The sequence below is a fragment of the Hemiscyllium ocellatum genome, chromosome 12 (assembly GCF_020745735.1).
Source record: "Hemiscyllium ocellatum isolate sHemOce1 chromosome 12, sHemOce1.pat.X.cur, whole genome shotgun sequence".
Classification (NCBI taxonomy): Eukaryota; Metazoa; Chordata; class Chondrichthyes; order Orectolobiformes; family Hemiscylliidae; genus Hemiscyllium; species Hemiscyllium ocellatum.
Window position 1 is genome coordinate 67,444,645 of NC_083412.1, and position 25,748 is coordinate 67,470,392.

The window sequence follows — 25,748 nt, forward strand, 5'->3', positions numbered from 1 at the left end:
ACTTGGAGTATTACATCCTGGCATGCCCAGTTGGTTAGCCCTTTTTTCTTCATTCTTCTAGCTTGTACCATAACAGCCATTTAAAATCTAGCACCTTAATAAACGAGGGAATAAAAGATCTAATCTACTTAACCATTTGACTGAAAGAATTATGAAAGAAACAAATAATTGAATAGGATGAATTATAGTGTTCAATCAATGACAGGAGAAAGAAAGAAAGGTTCTTAGATTTTCTCCTCTCATTCTAAAGCAAAAGTATGATTTAAAATTAAATTTGAACATCTTAAGAATTTATTACATGCAGGAATGAATCGAGACTTAAGTGTTGGAACTGTTGTCTTTCTGAATACTGTATTGATTGGTATTGCTTAACACTTATTGTAACAAAGGTATTGCACTGTGAAATTTGAGCTCCATGTTACATACAAATCCTCCAAGCTCAAAGAGAATTGGGAAGCTAAGAAAAAGATACAGAAATGTTCAGGAACTGAAATAATTTAAGAGTGCCTCAGGGTGGTGTTAATGACCTACCCTTCATTGTAAGGTCAGAGGTGGAGATGTTCACAAATGCTTGCACAATTTCAGCACAATTTGAATCTTTGGATATTGAAGCTGTCCATGTTCAAATACAGCAAGAGGCTTTGGCTGATGTGTGGTGCATACATTAGTTGCCACTTAAGTGTTGGGAATGCCCATCTCAAACAAGAGAAAATCTTAGCCTTTTCTCCTTCATATTCAATGGTGTTACCATCACTGAATCCTCCACTTTCATTATTCTGGGTGAAACAACTGACTGGAAATACTGTAGTAATAACAGACAGATCAGAGACTGGGAATTCTGTAGTGATTAACCTCCTGACCATGATCTAAAAGGAACAAAGAGTGTGCTGGAATGCTGTCCATTTGCCTGGATGAGTGCAACTCCAACAACGTTCTAAGTTCACCACTGTCCAGAAGAAAGCAGCATACCTGATCGACACATCCCTAACTTTGTACGTCAATGATGAAAACAGCAGATGTCAGTAAGCATCTTTTACAGAAACACTGTAGCCACTCAGCAGGGTTTCTTTGACAGTATCTTCAAAACCCCTTCTAGTCACAGCATCTTGTCTTGGGACCACAGCACTGTTCCTTCACTGGTGTGGATTCAAAATCAGGAACTCCCATGCTAACAGTATAGTGGGTGTATCTACAGTATTTGAAAGGAGACAGCTCACCACCACCTTCGAGCAATTGGGAATGGTTAATAAATGGCATATTCTGGAATGAAAAAAAAAGGATGCCATTTGGGCAAAGTAAATGGTGCAGTAATATAAAACTAGTAGCAAATCCAATTGGTACCCAACCTACATTGTGTCTTCCTTTCTTGAATTTGCCAGCCAGTTTGAACATGAATGTTGACGTACATTGTGAACATGCACTTATTCTTTCAAGAAGATTTGGAACATTTGCTTTGTCTATCCAAATCATTACTTGACCTTACATGTAATATGGATAGGAGACATGATTTAAGAACAGTATTAGGATTACAGCTTTTGAGTAAAGCAGTAGTATGGACCAATATGTCAGTCATTCTTGTGCAGTTTGAGCCTATAACTCAATAAGTATAATTTATAACCAAGTCATGCAGATCACAAAGTCTGTAGTTTAGTGTATATTGTGTATTGTTTTAGTGAATTTCAACAGATTACACTAAATAGCAACAACTGACCTCAGTCTCCTTGAGACTAAGGGAGAAGAAGCAATTAATTGATGTTCTTCCTGTGTTCATTGTTGCAAAGATACCTAGTGGAAACCTTACACATGTGGACTTCATCTAAGTAATTTATAATCGCCCACTGTCTCAGGTTTGCACATGAAATATGGATGCTTGAATAAGGATGTTTAGTTTTCAGCAGTTGTTGGGGTCTTGAAGTTGGATGTGGAAGCTCTTGCTCCTTTCTCTATCGCAGCTAAAAAGTGGAGGTTCTGTTCCTGCTTCAAGAATTGCAAGTGAGATAATCTATCTTCCTGACTTTGCCTTTGCCAAGGGTGTGCTTGAGATACTGTAACTGTCAATAAGTAGTTCATTATTTTAAGTGTTTTGATAGAGTTACAGTTAAGCCAATTTTTTTTTGTCTGTATTTAATTATAGTGTAGTGTGTTTGGTCAAATTAGGCTTGAATCAATTGAATTGCACCTGCAACATCTGGCCTTGCCTTTAAAATTAACATAATGGAGTCCAGGCCATCTCCTTGACATTCTTTGTGGGTTTGGTCTGGTCTATAACATTAGCAGTCTTTGTTGTGAGGCCAATTTGTTTGGTGTTCATAGTCAGTACTGCGTTACATCTCTTGTGATGACCAGCACATCAATTCCCTTTATTTTTTTCTGTTGATATTAAAATCACCAGGATTAAGATGACTGCACAAACTGTTCAAAATGAACAATAGATTGCGATGCTATAAATGCAATATTAAAACAAAACAACATGCCATTCATAAGTACAAAGTGCAAAATTTCAAAACAATATATAAAATCAAATACTTAGGTAATTTTAGGCTTGCCCTTCTCATAACGTTGCTTTGGAAATGCAGAATAATTCCTTTACTACTCACTTTTGTAAATCACATGAATTATTCTATAAGCCACTCATCAAAATAACCTCTCAGTTTTCAGTCATTAAGTCTTGGGATTTGGATGACATCCATAAACCACTTATACATTAGTGTTCAGGTTTGATGATGATTTTGAAGTTCTCCATTAAAATTATCAGTGCTCACCCCTCTAACTATTAGTTTCAGAAAACAATGACACTTTGTGTGTAATAACTGTGATGATAGTTAATATAGAGGTGCAATTATGGTTAATTTATTAGGAGTGGTTTTATGGAGGGCCATACCTGACTTGTTGAGATATGGTTATACAGCAGAGGAACCTGATGTGTGATTGTTATCTCCCTTATTTATCTTCTTGATCTCATCAGCAGTGCCTCGTTCATTGGTTTTGGTCTTTGATGTTGGGCTGTTAGAGAATGAAGTTAAAAACAGGGGAGAGAATAACAGTGCAGAGTCAATCTCAATTTATATTTAAAAGACCAAGTCTTCAGCAATCCTACCATTATAAGTTGAACTGAAAGCCTGAATTGAACTGCCTCCACCATATTTCCATGTAATGCATTCCAGACCCATTCCAATGTGTGAAAAAGTTTCTTCACCTATTTAATTCATTTATTTTCTAAACTGTTATAAACCTGAGTCGTTTTAATCCATTTACAAGTGGAACACTGGACTATTCGATTAAATATTGAGAATACTGAAATCATTGCTGCTCAACATTCAATGTAGACATGCAGGAGGCTGGAAGAGCGCAGCCAGCCAGGCAGGCAGCATCAAAAAGTGGAGATGTCAATGTTCAATGGCATTACCATCACTAAAAGTCCATTATCATATCCTAAGTGTTTACCATTGCCAGAAACTGAACTGGACTAGCCATATAAATACAGTATCTAGAGGAGCAGGTCAGAAGCTAGGCATCCTCCAGTAACTCTCTTGACTCCTGAAAGTCTGTTGACAATCTACAAGGCACGAGTCAGGAGTGTGATAGATTAGTTCCTACTTGCCTGGAATCATGCAGCTTCAATAACTCTCAAGAAGCTTGGCATCATCCAGAAAAAAGCCACCCATCTTATTGGCACATCTACATTTACTCCCCCTACCACCAAAGCAAAATAGTGTGTACTATCTACAAAATGCACAGCAGAAATTCACCAAATATCCCAAGAAAGCACCTTCCAAATCCTTAACAACTTCCATCTAGAAGGTCAAAAGGTAACAGATACATGGAAACACCATCATCTAAGTTTCCCCTCCAACCCACTCACCATCCTGTACTGACTATTTCACTGCTACTCCACTACTTCAACATTCTGGAATTCTTAATAGCACTGTGGGTTTCGCAACACCAAATGGTTCAGGAAGGCAGCTCACCCACATCTTCCTCAGGGTAATTTGAACAGCATTTTATAAGACATGACCCAAATCCCCTGGTAGCAAGCTGTATTTCCTCTATCACAGAAGACCAAGCAGGCCCAGGAAATACCAGGTAAGAGGATGTTGGGTATACATCTATCTTACACCATGATGAGCTGCAGTGAGAATTTGTTTTACAAAAGGACCCTGCAGTAACATTAAAAATATGTTCCATATGTTCGTAGAGACTGAACATACTAATTAGTAATAAATATAATGGACCTATTACCCTTATCACCAAACCACCTTTTTGTGACTCTTGCCTCCTAATCACTTCCAATTAGCAGAAGAATTCCAAAGGACACCATCCGTACTTAACTAGAACTGTTAAATAAAGTATCAACCATGAATAAAAATCACAATTATTCAAAAATGAGTGTAGGCCAGAAGATTTTACTGAATACAACATACCCTAAAGGATGACAAATATAAATTTAAAGTGCATGGGAAATATAGATTAAAATATAAAAACAGTGAGGAAGAGTTCTGTAATTTTTTTTAAGTTTACAAAAGTGAGCATGGAGAATTGATAATGGAAAATAGATGGCAGATAAATTGAACAGGAATGTTTCATCAGCCTTCACTATAGAGTTCACAAGTAACATCACAGAACCAGCTATAAATCAGGAAATGTACTTTTGCTGAATTCCTCCCTCCATTACATGTGCCGGGGGTGCTACAGTTTAAAGCAGCAAGCAAGATAGTTGATTGGTTTTGTTTTCTGTATCTGGCCCCATAACAAGTTCTGACCATATATCCTCACCATCATTAAGGTCACTGATTTCCACCTTCAGGGTGTTGTCCAACTCAGCCCATCAGCTGCATGCTTTTGTAACATCCATCAACTTGAGGATATCTAAAGCTCAACTATCTGTGTGCTTACTCACGTCAAGTCCCATCAGCTCTGCCACTGTTGAAAAATTGACTCCCAGTCAAACAACCCTTTAATTTTAAAGTTGTCAGACTTGATTTCATGTCTTTTCTACAGCATTACATATCTCATCTAATTTTGGTCTCTTAAGCATCTCTGACCATTATGCTTTCACCACTGGGCCCCAAACTTTCAGTTGACTAGGTTCTGGAGTTCTTAAAGCTCTGCAATCTTTCCCTCATTCCTCTAAGAATTTCCTTAACACCTTGCCTGTGCTTTCGTATACCTGCCCTAATATTGTTTTTGTGTAACAATGTCAATTTTTTTTCCATAAGTGTTTCCACGATGTGGTTGGGGTGTATTATGATATCAAAGGTGCTATATAAATACAGGCTATTAGTACTGATTGATGTGCGACTACTTACCTTTTCTTTTTGTACAACCAATAAACCACACCAGCGATGACTGCAGCTATAAGGAGGCCAACAATGACTCCCACTATCACTTTGGCCTGGTCAGTTTTGCTGTCACTCTTCTCATCTGTTGGGTCTGCAGAAAAAAAAACTCTGGATTTAATGAAGTCAAAATATACAGCCAAACTTTTAAATCAACTGGACTAAAATATAACAGTTTTGGTAATAATTAGCTTTTCACATAACATAAGATTCACAAAATGAGTGATTCTGTGGATAAATGCGTTGACCAAATGTGATAACAGTTATACAGATGAGGAAGCAGGAAACTTTCTATAGCGAACAACTGATAATATGTTACTGTGGCTGGCCGCTTCCATTCTGACAACGATGCTGAATTTGCCTAGGGACTTTACCAACACAGCATTGTCCATGGAACAATTGCCAAGCTGAACCACTCTTGTGGTCTTGACCACAAATCAAATCTCTGCCTCTATTTTATTTATCAAGGACGAGAGGTTAGTTAAGAATATCAGAGCCGAAAAATGAATGGGAAAAAGCATCGATAGTGATTAAGTAGAGGCACAGAGAAGCCCATTTTCAGCAGGAAAGTGACTGATGTGAGTCATGAACATGAGTTGAAAATCAGGATGACAACATTTTGCACAAACTGATCCAACAGAAGTTGCTGGAGAGGGAATTCAATTTTTCAACAGACTTTGTTGGAAGAGAATGCACTGCTAGATAATGCATTGGCTGTGTTGGGGCTGATAGAAATCAACCATTTGGAGAAGATCATATTTAAAACCATGAGAGTTCTGGACAGAATTGACAGAGAAACAATTTCCATTCCCCTGACAGAATAAAAAAAAGTCAGGGAGCACATATTTAAGGTAATGGCAAATGTAGCAAAATTGGCATGAGGAAAAATGTATTCACACACTGTATTAAAGTTTGGAATGCACTGAGTATAGAGTGGAGGAGGTGCTTTATCTGAAAAGGATGAGTGTGTCAGGTTAAAGGGACAAGGCTGAAAAATTGCACTAAGCGGATTACTCAATTGGAGAAACAATGCAGTTACAATGGGCTGAATGGCCTCTTTCTGTGCTGTAACTATTTGGAGATGCTTGGGTTTAATGGTCCATGCTTGTGTTCATACATGAAGGTTACATGAAATATACATTCGTACATGAGAAGCTATATATCCCATCAAAACCAACATTAGTATTATTAAAGACAGGAGTGACTGAATAAAAAATAATGACCTATCAGCTGAAAAGAATAGAAACAAGACTGGGGGACCCAGGTTGCATGAATGATGCCATGTTATCATTGGACGTGAAGCAGAATATCATTCCATTCTTTGCATTAGTCACTTCACTGCCTTGATATTGCAACATATTGTATATTTTGGCAGATGCACAATAACTAAACAGAGGTTCTCGTACCTACCTGCAGGGTCTTGCTCAAGAGTTTCATCCTCTGGTTCCTTGAACCGCACTGAAAAATACAAATAGAAAGGCAAATTCATGTGAACCCATGGAATTCATTCCTGAAGATCTATTCCAACTCCATAACATTACAATGTGTTTTACGCAAGGATTGCTGGCAGTTTATAGGACAGAAATTGACCATAAAAAGGAGCATTTAGTGAGCAATATTGTGAAATTAATTTCAAAATATTTGTATTTTGAAATGACAATTTATTGAGTACTATAATACTAGCACACTAACCCTGTACCAAACATGAATCATAGGGTCACGCACACTGAAACAGACCATTTGGCTCAACTAATCCATGCTGACCAAGTTCCCCAAACTAAACTAGTCCCATTTGCCTCCATTCGGTCCATATCAGTGCAAACCTTTCCTATTTATGTATCTGTCCAAATTTCTGTTAAATGTTCTAACTGTACTTGCACCTACCACTTCCTCTGGCAGTTTATTCCATGTGAACCACTCCGTGTGAAAAAGTGCCCATCATGTCCTTTTTAAAAACTTTCTCCCTTCACCTTAAAAATGTGCACCCTAGTTTTGAACTCCCCCGCTCTAGGGAAAAAATCCTTGCTCTTCACCTAATCTATGTCCGTCATGATTTTATAAACCTCTAAGATCACCACTCAACATCAGATGCTCCAGTGAGAAAAAGTCCCAGCTTATCCATCCTGTCCTTAAAACTCAAACCCTTCAGTCCCAGTAACATCCTGGTAAACCTTTTCTGCATCCTCTCCCATTTAATTATATCCTTATATCGCAGGGCAACCAGGACTGTACACAGTACTCCAAAAGTAGTCTCACCATCGTCACTGCAACATGATGTCCCAACCCCTATACTCAGTGGTTTGAGCAGTGAAGGCAAGTGTGCTAAACACCTTAGCATTCTCTGTCTACCTGTGACGCAACTATGAATTATGTATCTGAATCGCTACATCTCTGTTTCTATAACGCTCCACAGAGCCCTACCATTAACTGTACAAGTCCAGCCCTTGTTTGTCCAACCAAAATACAACACCTCACTTTTATCTAAATGAATTCTGTCTACCACTCCTCAGCCCATTGGCCCAATTGATCAAGATCCCTTTCTAATCTTTGATAATCTTCCTCACTGTCTGGGTTGTACGCAAACTTACTAACCATGCTTCCAATATTCTCATCCAAACCATTTATTTAAATGACAAAAGTGGACCCAGCACTGAACCCTGCAGAACACCACTGGTCACAGGCGTCCAGTCTGTAAAACAACCCTCTACCACCACCACCCTCTGTCTCCTACAGTGAAAGCCAATTTTGTATCCAATTGGCAAGCTCTCCCTGAATCTTGTGGGATCTAACATTATAACAACCAACCCTGAACCTTCAAAAAAATATAGGAAATGATATAATGCAATGAAAACAACCGCAGAACATCATTCATTCCAACCACTGAATGTGATAAACAGTTGTTAAAGAGGAGAAACAATTCATCCCCACAATACACTGGTTTTTTCTGCAGTACCAACTGGATAGTGGATCCGAGCAATAATATAGAACAGTGTAGACAATTGCAACCTTTCAAGGTACAATTTTGCCTTCACTTATCACTAGCACAGAATAAATGGTTCAATCTTTCAATGACAAGACAGCAAGCTTATTATTGCACTTCAGTTGATGTTTCCTGTCACCTTGGTTTTACTATGAACTACAATGAAAGCAAGAGGTCAAGGCTGTGAAATATCAGAAAAAAAAACAAGTAGCAAAAAACAAGTGGTACGAAATATTCACCTGAATATCTTGTAGATGTAGGAGATAGTAAAATTTTGGGGGACGGGTGTGCATATGCATGCATGTTAGATACTATGGTAAGTTTTTAACTTCAATGCAATGAAGCAGCTACGAGTTTAGAAAGAACAGGGAAAACTTTATTGCCCTAGCTAATGTGGGGTAAATCAGGTAGCAATGCAGAAAAAGCACGAGGATGAAAAGGTCATGTTATCAGTTAACAATAATTTTTTGCATTCTGTTTCCTTTTCATTTTAATCAATAGCTGCTGCCTGAATCCAAATAGTGATGGAAAATTCTTCATTTATCAAAGTACCAAATCCAGAGTGGGTGTTGTCCTAGCACATCATGAGATGTTGAAGTGCTTCAGAGGTATTCTTCATTAAGTTGTATTAAACTCAAATCAATTTTCAATACACAGAATATGGAACAGAAAGTTGTGTTGTGAACACATATGTTAATTGTGGGTAGGCCCTGTCTTTTATATAATTGAAAATTATTCACAAAAGATTCAGAAACACTTTCATAGTACAAATGGAATCTTTTGCTGAAATCAAAACCACTGCGCTATGCATTTAGTAGGCAAGTAATGTGTTCTCTAAACTATCGCTCATTCTTTATTGTAAAACGTTGTGTACTCACTGGCAGTTAGATTCACTGTATCTTGATCCTGTCCATGAGCATTTGTGGCTATGCATGTTACGGTAATATTCTCTGAAGGTTGTACAGTTATCTTGTGGTTCCACTGTGATTTTTTATCCTTTACTGATTCCTCTCTGGGCTGCAATGAAAAGAATTATTTTCATTCATTATAAGACTGCACAATATTTACTGCATCTTCTGAAAATCTATCCTATACTTTAGAGAATCAGAGCACAAATCTATGCTCAACAGTCAATCAGCAGCACAGTGCTGAAATCTCATCTTTGACGTGCCCTTTGATTTATCCAAATTCCATGTTCCATTTGCTGGATGTGACTTATTGCCAATTCATAATTGGAATCTGGATCAAATTCAGCTCTGAATGGTGAAATAAATGTCTGTTTTTAGCATATGTTTGGGAAGGGTCTATAAAAATGAGTACAACTCAGAAATGACTGGTACTCGTCCAAACTGGTCTTGTATATCTGAACTTGGAACTCCAGTTCAGACCAGTAGCAAAAGCGGTGTAAGAAAAAAAAACTTATTCATATAGCCAGCTGTCAAGGTATGCAATGCACTACCTGGAAGTGTGGTGGAGGTAGGTTCAAGTGGACACTGGATGATTGTTTGAATGGAAATAATATGCAAAAACATGGGGAAGAAGCAGGAGATTGACACTGGTAATGATGGTCAGTTGAAGAGTTAGTGCAGGCACAATGGGCTGAATTGTCTCCTTCTGTACTGTAACGATTCTATGCTTCAGTACCAGAAGTTTCCAAACAGTACCAATCATTTGCATGCTTGACCATTTTATTTCTTCTTATCAGTTCTTTTTGTGCCCACAACAAAAATTGACACAAGCAAAAGTGTCTGAAAGGAAGCTCCCTATGACTCATTTGAGGAAGAGTATTTAAATGTAAAACTGAATTGCACAGACCAGCAGATTTCACCAAGATGCTACATTAATGGCACAATACGCCTTCACTCCTCTTGCAATAGGAGGAAACAAAGAAAATCAATGAGCATTTCATTCTTTCGTTAACTGTGACTTTTCAGCACATGGAACAGAATTAACATTGAACTTGAAAAATGTGTTGCTGGAAAAGTGCAGCAGGTCAGGCAACATCCAAGGAGCAGGAGAATCGACGTTTCGGGCATAAACCCTTCTTCAGGAATTTTTCAGCTCTGATCTCCAGCATCTGCAGTCTTCACTTTCTCCTTAACATTGAACTTCACAAGTGAAGTAGGCATTTCAGTGAATTATTCAAGGAAAGGTCCCCTGGGCATTGGTCATTCCTCTCTTTAATTTCCATATCATGTTTGTGAACCTGGGCAATATTCCTGTGAAACACTGTCTCTACATTTTAGGTATTTAAAGGAGAGTTCCAACTTATACAAACCTGCACGCGTCCATCTTGCATTTCCTCCATAAAAATGATATGGAATACTAGCACGGACCATAGCGATGTCTGTCCTTTTGTGGAGTTTGTGGAACATTCCTTGTTGTCACAAATGTTTTCTCAGTATGTCAATAACTATATTGTTGTAGCTTCCTGATTGTCTGGAACTGAAAAATATGCAATTTTGCTTTCTACTTCCATTCTTCTCTCATTTTTCGTTTGGTCCAGCTGACTCCTCTTCTCCCCTCCTCGAATTACTGGCAGCCATCTCTTGGTAAATTTTGACTACAGTTCCTCATGCTGTTTCCTGTGAAGAGTCCATTCTATTCTCCCAGTTTCTCTGTCACTATCAAATCTGTTCCAGTGACATTGCCTTTTACAACTGTGCTTCTGACATGTTTCCCTCTATCCTCAACTGACTATTCTCCCCAAATGTGATGAAGCGACTCCTCAGTTGTGTTGGACCCATTTCCCGCAATTTTGCCCTCAGCCCGTAACCCTTTGAGAACTGTGATAGCCTTCCCCTTGCTCTGACTTTCCACCCACCAGCCTCTATTTTCAAAAGATCATCCACCAACATTTCTGCATCTCCATCAGGATTCCACAACCATATATGTTCGGCTTGAATTCCCTATTGATATTTTGCAGGGAACATGATTCCTATCACCCTGATCCACTCCTCTATTACCTTCAATACTTTACCCCTTTCCCATCCAATCACAGGAGGTGTAACACGTGGCCTTTTAAACTTCCCCTCCTCAATGTCAGAGGTTCCAAACATACTATCCAGTGAATCAGTGACTTATCTGGACTTCCTTCAATCCAACCTACTGCTCACTGCAGTGTACAGAATGCAAACATAAATCGGATGACCACTCTCCTCTCTCATGTATACACCACCCTCCTTTCATGCTCATACTTCTGTCCTAGGTCTGTCCTCGTGTTTCAGTGAAATCCAACGCAAGCTGAAGATGCTTGCTTATTGTTTAGCCACTTGACAACCTCCTGATTCTCCTGGTTTTGCTTTAAGCAGAGGTGACATTTTCTGCCATTAGCACCCATTAATAACTCTGGTTTTCTCCTCTACATTCATTACCACTCCTTTGCATTTTGTTTTGTGGCTTCTGGGATCTAAAGTTTTGCTTGCTCTCTAATCTTCCCCTTCCATTCCACTTGCTCCTCTCCACCTTTTTCTACACTGTAAAACCTGCAACCTTTTCACATCTCTCTTCAATTTTGAGTAAGAGATATGGAAGGCTTTAGAAATAAGTTTTGAATAAGGTTTAAAATGTCAACTCATTTGCCTTTCCACTGATGCTGTCAGAGTTGTTGAGCTTTCCTGCTTGCAAATAGGATTTAACTTCTAAATCATGCCACACTGCCTGATTTTCAAGGGAATTGATAGTAAAGACCAATTTTTTTAAATGAAAAAAAAGTTTTTCAATAATTTGTTTAAATCTTTGATAAAAAGCAAACCAATACCTTCAATAACAAACACATTACTTATATTGAACAGTCTAACTTCAAAACACAATGGCATTTAATTTTAAACATACATTATCAGTGTTTTTTTTAAAACCTTGTCTCAAAGGCCCACTTATCTAGTCACACTTGGCACTGAATTTTAACACTTTCCGATGGATAAAATTGCAATAATACAAAACTAATATTGTTCCAAATGATCACCAACAATAAAAGTTTGAATATACTCACATTTATCGGAGAGGTTATTTCCTGTCTTCAGGAAGTTGCTTGAAAGCTCTGCCTGCTGTCAGTGCACATTAGAATCCTAGAATTTCCCTGCGTGATCTCCCCTCATTTTAAAAAGCCCTCAAATCATCTACAGTTCACCTGAGCTCCCAATATGAGCAGTCATTGGGTGAGGCAGTTCTGAATTGGAAAATGACCCCTCTGATTTATAAAATTATAGAATAATACAGCACACAAGAGACTAAATGCCTCATCAAGTTTACGCTGGCTCATTCAAAGGACAATTCAGTTATCTCCAATCCCTGACCTCTCTCTACATACCACTGGAATTTTTGTTTCTTTAAATATTTATCCAACTATATTTTTTTTAATAACTCCTATTGAGTCAGGTTGACCAGCCTGCGCCCACACCTTCTCCCTGACCTCCATCCAAGGCTCCAAAGAATCTTTTCACATCCAGCAGAGATCTTCCTGCACATTCACCCACCATTCATCCACTGAGTCCATTGCTCTCGATGTGGTCTCCTCCACCTTGGGGACTCAGAATGCCAACATGTGGAGTGTTTCAGAGAACATCTCTGGGACACATGCACCAAACAACCCCACCACCCTTGGCCAATCACTTCAACTTCCCCAAGGACATGCAATTCCTGAGCCTCCTCCACCAGCAAATCCAAGCCACCCGACGACTTAGAGGAAGAAAGCCTCATCTTCCATCTTGGGAGCCTCCAACCACATGGTATCAATATTGACTTCACCAGTTTCTAAAAATCTCCCCAACCCACTTGTCCCAAATCCAGCCCTCAGCACAGACCTCTTGAAGTGTCTGACCTGTCAATTCTCCTGCCCACCTATCTGCTCCACCCTCCCCACTGACATCTACCCATCGCCCTCCCATTATCTTCTCCCCAGCCCACACCCCTCCCATTTGTCTGAGCCCCCTTCCCCGTCCACACTGTCGATGAGGGGTTTATGCCCAAAACATCTACTCTCCTGCTCCTCGGATGTTGCCTGACCTGCTGTGCTTTTCTAACACCACACTTTTTGACTCTGACTCTCCAGGATCTACAGTCCTCACTTACTCCATATTGTTTTAGCATAACTTCCTAGCTTTTGTACTTTATGCAACTAATAAAGTACATGATCCCATATAAAACATTGTTGGTTTAAATTTTGCATTCAGAAGAATGGGCAGCACGGTAACTCAGTGGCTAGCACTGCTGCCTCACAGCTCCAGGGACCCAGGTTCGATTCCAGCATCGGGCGACTGTTCATGTGGAGTTTGCACATTCTCCCCATGTCTGTGTGGGTTTCCTCCGGGTGCTCCTGTTTCCTCCCACAGTTCAAAGATGTGCAGGTCAGGTGAATTGGCCATGCTAAATTGCCCATATGGATGTGTAGGTTAGGTGCATTAGTCAGGGGCAAATATAGGATAGAGGAATAGGTCCTAAGAGGGTTACTCTTCCGTGGGCCAGCGTGGATTTACATTGTTTCTACACTGTAGGGATTCTAATTCTAATTTGACAGTGAACATGTTCTCCTGTTCCTGTTACTTACAGCCGTTCCATTGATGCTCCATTGTACAACTGGCTTGGGGAATCCCTCCACAACACAGGTGATCACTTTCGTATTGTTCACAATCTTCTTTGTCAATTTAGTTATCTTGGGCTTTCCTGTAATAAGAGACAACTAGTTTAATAACAAGATCAAATTGAGAAAACATTGGGCTGAGACTTGTGACTCGATTGCCCAAATGCTAGCCCAGTGGGTAAGGTTACCTATACCTGATCATTTCAGGATATGAGGCAAATTCAAACAGAATGAAAATCATGTAGGTTCAACAAGGATCTTATGACCCATAACACGAGATTACTACCCTACTGACACGGAAGGAAACAGCCCAAGAGAAAGTTTAACTTACTTTGCGCATAATGGTGTCAACTAGCCACACAATATTTTCACCTCCTGATTGTGTTCCTTTCCTAAAGTTATACTAGATTGCTAAACTAAAGCTATAATAAAATTAGCTCTGAAAATCTCAATTGATACAAATACCACCTGGTCTCATATTAAATCAGAGGGTCCCAGAAGGTCCCAAGTTGCTAGATAGTATTGATGAGGCTGATCTTAGCCATAATGTCACGTAGGACTAACTTTTCTCAAAATTTGGCAATTTCGATTTTAGGTTTCAACTTCATTAAGCACGCAGCACATCGCCTATCCTGTCATTATGTTGTGCTCAGTAGCGGCACAAGAGCATGTTGGTGCCAAGACCTTCTGCCATTACTATCCCATTTATGAAGTGAAACCCCGGCTACTGGCCATTCCAATTGCCAGGGGATTGACCTTCACAACCCCATTTGCCAGGAGGGACCTAGAATTCCTGGTGAACGCTGTGATGGAGAAGGCGGCTGTTCTCTTCCTCCTAGACTGCCAGAGACTATGGCAACAGATTACACTGGACCTATGCAAATTTGCTTCCTCAGTCAGTGTTATTTCCACAGTTAGCAAGAAATGAGCAATGATTCTCTGCACTTTGCAATACTGGGTGCTACTATCTTCTCTGCTACTACAGCAATGTGCCCTCTGGGATGGCCAATAACTGGTGGCTCAGCCAATTACACCCTTATCCCATGAATGAATTAAAGATGGAAGTCTGGATAGTGAATGGCTTGGAGGGGAAATTGCAGGTGGTGGGTGTTCCCATGTATCTACTGCCCTTGTCCTTCTAGATGCAAGTGGTTGTGGGTTTGGAAGATGCTGTCTGAGGATCTCTGTTGAATTTCTGCAATGCCCTTGAAGACAGTACACACTACTGCCTTGGAGGGAGTGGTTGCTTGTGGAATGTAGTGCCAATGAAACAGACTGCTTTGTCCGATATGATGTTAAACTTGAGTGTTGTTGGAGCTGCGTTGAGTGTGTGTTGCTTAAAAAGCACAGCAGGTCACGCAGCATCTGAGGAACAGGAAAATCGATGTTTTGGACCAGAGCCCTTCATTGTTGGAGCTGCACCCATCCAGGCAAGTGAGAATATTCCATAACACTCCTGACTTGTGTCTTGTAGATGATGGACAGACTTTAAGCTGTCAGGAGGAGAGATACCCAATGCATATTCCTAGCCTCTGACCCGCTCTTGTAGCTACTTTAATTATATTACAAATCCAGTTCAGTTTCTGGTTAATGGTAACCCTCAGGTTGTTGATATCAGAGGATTCTGTGATGGTAACATCAGAGGAGCAGTGGTTAGATTGTCTCGTATTGGCAATGGTCATTGCTTGGCATTTATGTGAAACAGTGCGCCACTTTCCAGCCTAACACTGGATATTGTCCAGGTCTTGTTGCATCGAGACATGGACTGCTTCAGTATCTGGGGAGTTATGAATGGTGGTGAACATTGTGCAATCATCAGCGAGTATTCCCACTTATGACCTTGTTGACAGAAAGAAGGTCATTGATGAATCATTTCAGGCCTTGTTATATACTCCAGCCCCTTTCGTCTTTCGCAGCCATGAACAGCATCCATACAGCCTCTTCCTACAAGAGGGCTGTGCCTAAAATATCCAGTTTCCCATATCCATCCAAGAAGGAAGAGATAAATCAATCATAGGAGGCAACCACAAAGCTGCCTCTTGCACACTCCAACAACTCACTGACACCTCAGTGACTGTTTTATCTAGATTTGACTCAGAAGCACACAATATGGTGAGTGTATCATTAACACTTTTCTTAAACTGCCTTAAAAGGATGCAACACCCAGGTTTCCAGCACTCAGAGAACTGCTTCAGAGACTCAGGCATTTGGTGAGCCCCATGCACAGAAAGACCCCTTGGTGCTGGCCATTAATAACCCTCTGAAAAGGCACAGACACAAGAGCAGCAGGTAGGTTTTCTGGAAACAGGATTGGAGGTTGGAATCTTCTACAAATGTGGTCAGACATCTGGCTGTCTCTATGGATAGGGTTGTCATGGAGTGTCAGGCTGAGCAAACACCTTATTGTCTTGGAGATATATGCAGACCTGAGCCACTGGTGCTCAGGATAAGTAGCAAGGCCATCTGGGGTCAAGGGACCTTGATCTCACTCTAAGAGTAAGTGAAGGCTGCAGATGCTGGAGATCAGAGACAAGTGTGTGGTGCTGGAAAAGCACAGCAGGTCAGGCAGTATCCAAGAAGGAGGAGGATAGACATTTTAGGAAAGAGCTCTTCATCAGGAATGAGGCTCGTGAGATCAATGGGAGGGAAGCGGGGCTGGAGGCGAAGATAGCTGAGAGTTTGATAGGTTAATGGAGGTGAGGATATATCAGAGAGGAGGGTGGAGTGGACAGGTGGGAAGGAAGATGGACAGGTAGGACAGTGCCAAGTTGGAAAATTGGAATTGGGAAAAGGTGGGGGGGGGGGGGGGGGGGGGAGAAAGGGGAAAATGAAGAAACAGGTGAAATCCACATTGATGCTGTGTAGCTGAAGGGTCCCAAAGCAGAGGATGAGGCGTTCTTCCTCCAGGCGTCAGGTGGCATTTCCTTGACACTGGAATATCGTGTTTGTAAATATATTAGTCCTTGCAATCATCACCTGTCTGATCAATTATTATTTTCACTGCTGCGACAAGAACTTAGCTAGGCAAGCTCCCATTCCTTAGTGCCAAACAACGTTAGGATCTTGTCTGAAGAAGGGACACATTTTCTTTATTGTCCACTGGAGCCTACAACATGCTGCAATAGTTTAATGGTGGAGCATCAAATATTGTAAACCCTTCAAACAGCTGTTAACATTAATTTATAACTGGAAGAGTGACAAAAGAAACAAAAAATCTGTATCTGTTTCTGGGATTAAACAGTGACTACTTGACATCAGAGCAGCAACAGACTGACAGTCAGTGAATGTGGCTTCATTCAGCTCATATCGTGTGGTGAGCTACTGGACAGCAATTTGTACTTAATTGAACTACAGTTCACAATTATTGATTTCAAAATATCGAGATAAAAATCACCAGAAAACAGAATGAGGTGGGCCTGTTGGAGTTACATCAATACATTTGTTTTACCTTCCACCCGTATCATTATTGCTTTCTCTCTCTTCATTTCCTTTACTTCCCGTAGCCTGGCTGAGCAGGTGTAAGTGCCAGAATGCATATACTGTAGTGAATCCAACCTGAGCGGAGTTTGGTAAACCTTATTTTTCTGAAACACAAAGAACAGGTCAGAAACTTACTTTATTAAAACAAGCCTGGATTTGTGTTATGGAAAAATAGAGTCATCAGAGCACAGGGAGGAACAGAGAATGTCTGTGCATCACGTAAAATCATCCATCAGCCTGTGTACAATGATAAAAACAGAGAAATGTTGGACAAATTCAGGTCTATCAGTACTTTTGGACTAAGAAACAAGGGTTATGTTTCAACTCCTTTTTCTTTAGGACTGGGTTGTGAATGAGTGGAAGAATCACATTGGACAAGAACCATTAATTATTTCTTCCTCCACAGATCTTGACAGCTCAGTTTTTCTAGCTCTTTCTGTTTTTATTTTGGATCACCAACACAGAGTCAGAGATGTACAGCACAGAAACAGATCCTTTGGTTCAACCTAGATTAGAGTGGTGCTGGAAAAGCACAACAGGTCAGACAGCATCCGAAGAGCAGGAAAATCAACATTTTGGGCAAAAGCTCTTCATCAGGAATGAAGGCAGGGAGCCTCCAGGGTGGAGAGATAAATGGGAGGGTGGTGAGGCTGGGGAGAAGGTAGCAAAGAGGTGGATGGGGGTGGGGATGAAGGTGATAAGTCAGACAGGAGGGTGGAGCGGATAGGTGGGACATGGTTGAAGAGCTTCAGGGCAAAGGAGATGACTTGGGGGTTGCAGTGAGAGAGAGACTCACCTGTCTGTGCTAAGCAGATATCCTACACTAACCTAGTCCCATTTGTCAGCATTTGGCTCGTATCCCTCTTAACCCTCCCTCTTCTTATATCCATTCAGATGCCTTTTAAATGGACCAGCCTCCACCACTTCCTCTGGCAGCTCATTCCATACTTGCACACCCTCTGTGCAAATACGTTGCCCCTCAGGTCTCTCTTAAATCTTTCCCTCTCACCTTAAACATAAGCCCTCTAATTTCAGACTCCCCCACTCTACAAAAAATAAATCCTCGACTATTTACCTTATCCATGCCCCTCATGACTTTGTAAACCTCTATAAGGTCACCCCTCATCCTCCAACACTTCAGGGCAAATAGTCCCAGTCTATTCAGCCTCTCCCTATAGGTCAAACCCTCCAACCCTGGCAACATCCTTGTAAATCTTTACTGAACCTTTTCAAGTTTCATAACATCTTTTCTACAGCAAGGAGATCAGAATCTAATACAGTATTCCAAGTGGCCTAACCAATGTACAGCTGCAATATGACCTCCCAACTCGCATATGCCTTGCACAATAAAAGGCACACAATTGTCCTATTTTGCTTTGCTATTACAATAATCATTTGTATTAAAATGTCAATTTTGCCAAAGAACTGAACACATTCAATTTGATTCTTATTTCCAGTCTCCACCACTGTAGTCCAAATAAAATAGTTCAGCCAGCCAACTGGATTGTATGTATCTGATTTACTTGTCACTGATGTGTTAATCATCATCCTTGTGAGGAGTTTAAACTAAAGAAAGAACTTGAAAATAGTACAGAAAGGTTAACAACCCTTCTGCAGTACTTAACAGCAGGTTATAGAAGCGAGTTCCTTTCACTTTGAAACAACTCCTACATTGGCGATAATCCTCACGGCTTGACAATAGATTTAACTCGCTAACTGCGGGAAGAGTTTTCCATTGTTGTCTAGGAATTACAAAACATGAAGGTCAACTGGTTGGGTGCACAAATAGTGATCTTAATAAGATTCTGTTTTCTTGAAGAAAGAAAAGGCAGACCAAAGTGCATTCATCTCAAAAGCGTGTACAAAGTTTTTAAAATTAGTTAACAAGTGGACTAGATGACAATACCTTTCAGATTTCCTCTAGAGCTGTGCAAAACAATAATATGGTGTTTGATAGCAATTTCAAAGTTAATTCAGCTGGTTAGTATATTGTTCAAATAATGAACCGAGTATACTAGCATTTAATTGGCATAGAAATGTGCAAGTTACAATGTGCAATGGCTTTGAACATTAATATAGGTTTTGTTAATGAGAGACATCATAGTAACCGGAGGAATATCATTGCAAAGTGAAAAGTGAAAAAATAATTAAAGATAATAAGAAATGACAGAATGACAAGGAAAGGGATATTACAGCATGTCAGGCATTGGACATGTAAGAGAAAGAGAAAGGTGAAGGAATTAATTAATTACTATTAAGGGGAACAATGATTGCTTCAAATGTGTTTAATTTCAAGAGGGACATCCAAGCAGTTTGCTGAAGTAAGTGAATTTTCCTAGTTTGGTGTTCCCATAAATTACAAATACATTACCTGCCCTCAAAAACAAAGTATATGAAAAGAGTAGAGTATAATGTTGCTCCATCCAATTTAGAAGCTAAATGTTGATAGACTTTGCAGCCTTATCTTTCTTCTATTTTGTTTTTTTCAAAAAAGGGGAGGGGAAGTAAAGGAAAGAGCAGGAAATTTAGAAGTAACTCAGACAAAAAAAAACAAGTCAGGAAGGCAAACGCAATGATGGCATTTATTTTGACAGGACTTGAATATTCAAGTAGGCATGTACTTCTGAGGCTCTATAAGGCTCTGGTCAGACCACGTTTGGAGTATTGTGTACGGTTTTGGGCCCCATATCTCAGGGAGGATGCACTGGCCCTGGAGCAAATTCAGAGGAGGTTCACAAGAACTATCTCAGGAATGAAAAGCTTAACATACGAGTAATGTTTGAGGACCTTGAGTTTATACTTGATGGAGTTTAGAAGGATGGGGAGGAGAATCTAATTGAAACATACAGAATACTGAATGGCCTGGACAGAGTAGATGTTGGGAAAATGTTTCCATTGGTAGGAGAGACTAGGACCTGAAGGCACAGCCTTAGAGTAAAGGGAAGGCCTTTTAGAATGGAGATAAGGAGAAACTTGTTCAGCCAGGGAGTGGTGAATCTATGGAATTCAATGCCACAGAAGGCTGTGGAGACCAGATCATTGAGTATATTTAAGACTGAGATAGAAGAGTTCTTGAGTTCCAAGGGGATCAAGGATTACAGGGAGAAAGCAGTTGAGAAACCTACCTGCCATGATTGAATGACGGAACAGACTCAATGGGCTGAATGGCCTAATTTCTGCTCCTATGTCTTATGGTCTTATAAATAAAATGATAGAAAGAAAAAAAGGAGAGAAAGATGATAAAGGGGGTAAAGGAAATAGAAGACAAAAAAGATCTAAGTCCAGAATCTATCATCCTGGTGCGATCACAATACACAAATATCAGGATCGTTAACTCAACATAGCAGTCATTATCAATCAGCAGATCCAGGTGTGAGGCAAGGAAAACACCAATGTGAAAAGCTGTGAATAAACATAGTCTAAGTCACTCACTGCTGCAAAGCTCATGACACTTTCCATATGGTATGTCTGAAATTCCTCATTTACTGTATACTAATGCATCATCTCCTCAAAGAGGACGAGAAGGAGAAAAATCAAAAGGGACAGAAAAATCGAGGGAAAGCAACAAAGAAACGTAACAGAAATAAAGACCGTTAGGGGTGAAGCACCAATCTGAAAGGCAGCTGACATTAATTCCCTTAGCCCAGTGAAAATGTGGTAACAGTAGCCCAACAAAATAGCACTGAGCCACCTTCTCAAGCTCTGGGTTTTTGACTGGCTCAGTGTGGGAGCTGATCAATTTCCCATCCTCCTAGAAGCCAAAAAATGCAACTGGATTTCCATTTGGTATTTGCAGCTCATTGACAAAATGGAAATATAACTTAAGACAACACTAGACATGAACTCTCTGTCCATCTAATCTCTGCCTTTAGTTAAAATCTGTTTTAAGTAGTTTATAGGAGGAAGGAAGGAAGAAAAATAAAACAGAAAACAAAAACAAATTTCCCAAAGTTTAGCAAATGAATCAAACACAAGCAACATTAAAGTGAAGATGGATTAATTGGAGGTATTTACGAGCATGGTGGGGGGGTGGGGCATTATCTGCAAGATTCTAAATGTCGACATTCATTCTATACTACTTTGTCATTATCATATCAACTCCACAGGTTCCTCCACCACAATTCTAATGTTTAACCGAAGTCAGAAACAACATGCATGAGCTTACTTTCATCAGGGTAACATCCACAGTTCCAGAAGAGGAAGCAAGGCAATCCAGGGTTATGTTCTCTCCAACCATCTTAGAGATACTTTTATTAGGATTCATAGTCAAGGTTAAGTCTGTGAATAACAGGGTATTTGTGTTATTATTTTCTTTCTCATTTGATTCCTTTACATTTCCAAGCCATTTGTTTCCCAGATTAAAGCCCAGGTGTATTAAGGATGAAGACATGACTATGTTGGTAATTATTTCTGTATTATCTCCCTCCTCATCTCTCAAAATTGCTTCTTCCTTGCTAGGACACAGTTTCTCAGGATCATGGTGTCACTGGTAACTCACTCTGTTCTGGGGTGTGGGGGGGGGGGGGGTGTGTGTGTGTGTGAAGGTGGTGTACACTCTCTCCAATTAAATAATTTTCTTTCAATAGCAGGCAACCCCAAAACTGTACACAATATTCAAGACATTGCATCACCAAAGCCCTGTACAACTGCAACATGATGTTGTTGTGGTTCTGTTCGCCGAGCTAGGAATTTGTGTTGCAGACGTTTCTTCCCCTGTCTAGGTGACATCCTCAGTGCTTGGGAACCTCTTGTGAAGCGCTTCTGTGATCTTTCTGGAGGAGGCTTCGCAGGAGGTTCCCAAGCACTGAGGATGTCACCTAGACAGGGGACGAAACGTCTGCAACACAAATTCCCAGCTCGGCGAACAGAACCACAACAACGAACACCCGAGCTACAAATCTTCTCACAAACTTTGCAACATGATGTCCCATCTCCTATATGCACTGGTCTGAACAATGAAACCAAGTATGCTAAGCACCTTCTTAACCACCCAGTCTACCTGTGACACTACTGTCAAAAAAACTCCTGTTCTTTTCCAAAAGTGGTTACAACAGTGAAAGAATGGGGAAACTTTGATTACTTTCTAAAGTTGAACTAAATTTAGTTATTAATCAACATTCCCATACATTGGGGGGGGGGGGGGTAAGGTAGCAATATTGATCTAGAGACCCAGAAAATGTTCTGGGGAGCTGGGTTCAAATCCTGCTATGGCTAATGGTAGAATTTGATTTCAATAAATATCTGGAATTAAGAGTCCAATAATGACCATGAATCCATTGTCGATTGTCAGGAAAAACCCATCTGGTTCACTAATCACCTATAGGGAAGGAAATTGCCATCCTTACCTGGTGTGGCCTATGTGTGACTCCAGACCCACAATAATGTGGTTGACTCTTAACAATTAGGGATGGGCAATAAATGCTGGTCTAGCCAGCAATGCCCTCATACCATTAATGAATAAATAAAGCATGAAATTCCAGCAATGAGTTTTTTTAAAAATCCCTGGCATTAATTTTAACTGCTGGCATAAAATGAATGACAATGAATTATCAGCTCAGTTCATACATTTTCCAATTCTCAGTTTGGTCGGCATTAATAGTCATGAACATCTGATAAATAACTAAATAAAAACCAAAATAACTGAATAAAAAACAAAATAACTGCAGATGCTGTAAATCAGAAATGAAAACAAGTCACTGGAAAAAGCTCAGCAAGTCTAGCAGCATCTGAAGAGAAATCAGAGTTCATGTTTCAGGTCAAGTGACCCTTCCTCAGAACAGGTTTTGTTTATCGCCTTTTTAAAATTTGAGCCTGTTTCCGAATTGGGATAATACCTACAAAAATAATCTAGAACTCAGGAAAGATCACAGGATCTGAAACATTAACTCTGAGTTCTCTTCATAAATGCTGAGCTTTTCCAGCAATTTCTGTTTCTCTTTCTGATAAAAAGTTTACCTTCCACTATGCTCAGCCTTCGGTCTCTGCCAATTTTCTACATATTGCTACAACCACTATAATCCCAGATTGTTTCTTCTGATTGTCTGTTAGTTTTGCACAAAAATAATAAATGTCATGTACCAATTTACCTACTTTTATAGATTGTGGAAAGTCAAGCTGAGTTATTAGTTGTGATTTTTTAAAACTTGGATCCATTGGGAATTGTAAATTTATTTTATTCACGATTTGCTTAAAAACTCCTATTCCCAGACAAATTAGTTTTGATTTGTTGCATTCTGCAGGCACATTAAAGTTCCACAATGACAAAGAAAACTGGGTTCTTGAAAGTTTGTTGCTGGGTTGAGATGTTAGAGCAAATATGATCACAGAAATTGACCATGCTTCCACATTTGGGTCAGCCTATTTTGGTAGGTATTATCCCAATTAGGAAACATATGCTCAAATTTGATAAAAAGGGATAAACAAAATCAGTTGATATTTCAATTGAAGGTAAATACTTACAGTGCACAGTGACATTAACACCACCCTTTATGTTCGGGTTATCTTGCTCTGAACACGTGTATTCACCGGTATCCTCCTGTGTCACATTAATTAGTTCATAATGATCTGTGACCACAACGTACTCCTCTCCCTTTGAATTCATATACAAAACATATATTCAATTAACAACTGATTGTTAGAATATGGCTGTAATAAACAGAATGTGATATTCTCAAATTTGCTGTCTGCAAGGACATATATGAATTCCAATGGGGAGGTGATATCCTTCTATCACTAGAACATAGAATATGACAGCGCAGTACAGGCCCTTCGGCCCTCGATGTTGCGCCAACCTGTCATACCAACCTGAAGCCCATCTAACCTACACTAGTACGTCCATATGCTTGTCCAATGATGACTTAAATGTATTTAAAGTTGGCGAATCTACTACCGTTGCAGGCAAAGCATTCCATACCCTTACTACTCTCTGAGTAAAAAAACTACCTCTAACATCTGTCCTATATCTATCACCAAAAACGTGTTGCTGGAAAAGCGCAGCAGGCCAGGCAGCGTCCAAGGAACAGGAGAATTGATGTCTCGGGCATAAGCCCTTCTTCAGAAATCCTGAAGAACATTCCTGAAGAAGGGCTTAAACCCGAGACGTCGATTCTCCTGCTCCTTGGATGTTGCCTGGCTTGCTGCGCTTTTCCAGCAACACATTTTCGGCTCTGATCTCCAGCATCTGCAGTCCTCACTTTCTCCTCCTATATCTATCACCCCCCAGTTTAAAGCCAGGCCCCCCGTGCTCACTGTCACCATTCTTGGAAAAAGGGTCTCCCTGTCCATCCTATCTAACCCTCGGATTATCTTATATGTCTCTATTAAGTCACCTCTCAACCTTCTTCTCTCTAAGGAAAACAGCCTCAAGTCCCTCAGCGTTTCATTGTAAGACCTTCCCTCCATACCAGTCAACATCCTCGTAAATCTCCTCTGCACCCTTTCCAAAGCTTCTACATCCTCCTTATAATGCAGTGAACAGAACTGTACACAATACTCCAAGTGCGGCCGCACCAGAGCTTTGTACAGCTATAGCATAACCACATGGTTCCGGAACTCAATCCCTCTGTTAATAAAAGCTAAAACATTGTATGCCTTCTTAACAACTCTGTCAACCTGGGTGGTAACTTTCAAGGATCTGAGTACCTGGACACCGAGATATCTCTGCTCATCTACACTACCAAGAATATTACCATTAGCCCAGTACTTTGCATTCCGGTTACTCTGACCAAAGTGAATCACCTCTCACTTGTCTGCATTAAACTCCATTTGCCACCTCTCAGCCCAGCTCTCCAGCTTAACTATGTCTCTCTGTAACCTATTATATCCTTCGTCACTATCCACAACTCCATCGACCTTAGTGTCGTCTGCAAATTTACTAATCCACCCTTCTATGCCCTCATCCAGGTCATTTATAAAAATGACGAACAGCAGTGGACCCAACACCGACCCGTGTGGTACACCACTGGTAACTGGACTCCAGGATGAACATTTCCCATCAAGCACCACCCTCTGTCTTCTTTCAGCAAGCCAATTACTGATCCAAACTGCTATATCTCCCACAGTCCCTACTGTGGGGAACCTTATCGAATGCCTTGCTGAAATCCATATACACCACATCAACCAGTTTACTCTCATCTACCTGTTTGGTCACCTTCTTAAAGAACTCAATCAGGTTTGTGAGGCATGACCTACCCTTCACAAAACCTTGCTGACTATCCCTAATCAAATTATTCTTTTCTAGATGATTATGAATCCTATCTCTTATAACCTTTTCCAACACTTTACCAACAACTGAAGTAAGGCTCACTGGTCCAAAATTACCAGGGTTGTCTCTACTCCCCTTCTTGAACAGGAGAACCACATTTGCTATCCTCCA

The 25,748-nt window shown here is 40.2% G+C and overlaps 1 protein-coding gene across 1 annotated transcript in view; it reads right to left on the reverse strand.

Annotated features, from left to right (window-relative positions):
• Window positions 1-25,748, reverse strand: part of alcama (activated leukocyte cell adhesion molecule a) — a 312,212-nt gene that overhangs the window by 2,836 nt on the left and 283,628 nt on the right. Inside the window, exons 8-15 of the mRNA XM_060833638.1 lie at window positions 23,834-23,963; window positions 21,540-21,652; window positions 17,343-17,478; window positions 13,862-13,977; window positions 9,195-9,333; window positions 6,747-6,794; window positions 5,307-5,430; window positions 2,882-3,003 (exon numbers count right to left, since the gene is read on the reverse strand). Coding sequence (XP_060689621.1) covers window positions 2,901-3,003; window positions 5,307-5,430; window positions 6,747-6,794; window positions 9,195-9,333; window positions 13,862-13,977; window positions 17,343-17,478; window positions 21,540-21,652; window positions 23,834-23,963 — 909 coding nt within the window. The 3' untranslated portion in view covers window positions 2,882-2,900. The remainder of the gene's footprint in view (window positions 1-2,881; window positions 3,004-5,306; window positions 5,431-6,746; window positions 6,795-9,194; window positions 9,334-13,861; window positions 13,978-17,342; window positions 17,479-21,539; window positions 21,653-23,833; window positions 23,964-25,748) is intronic.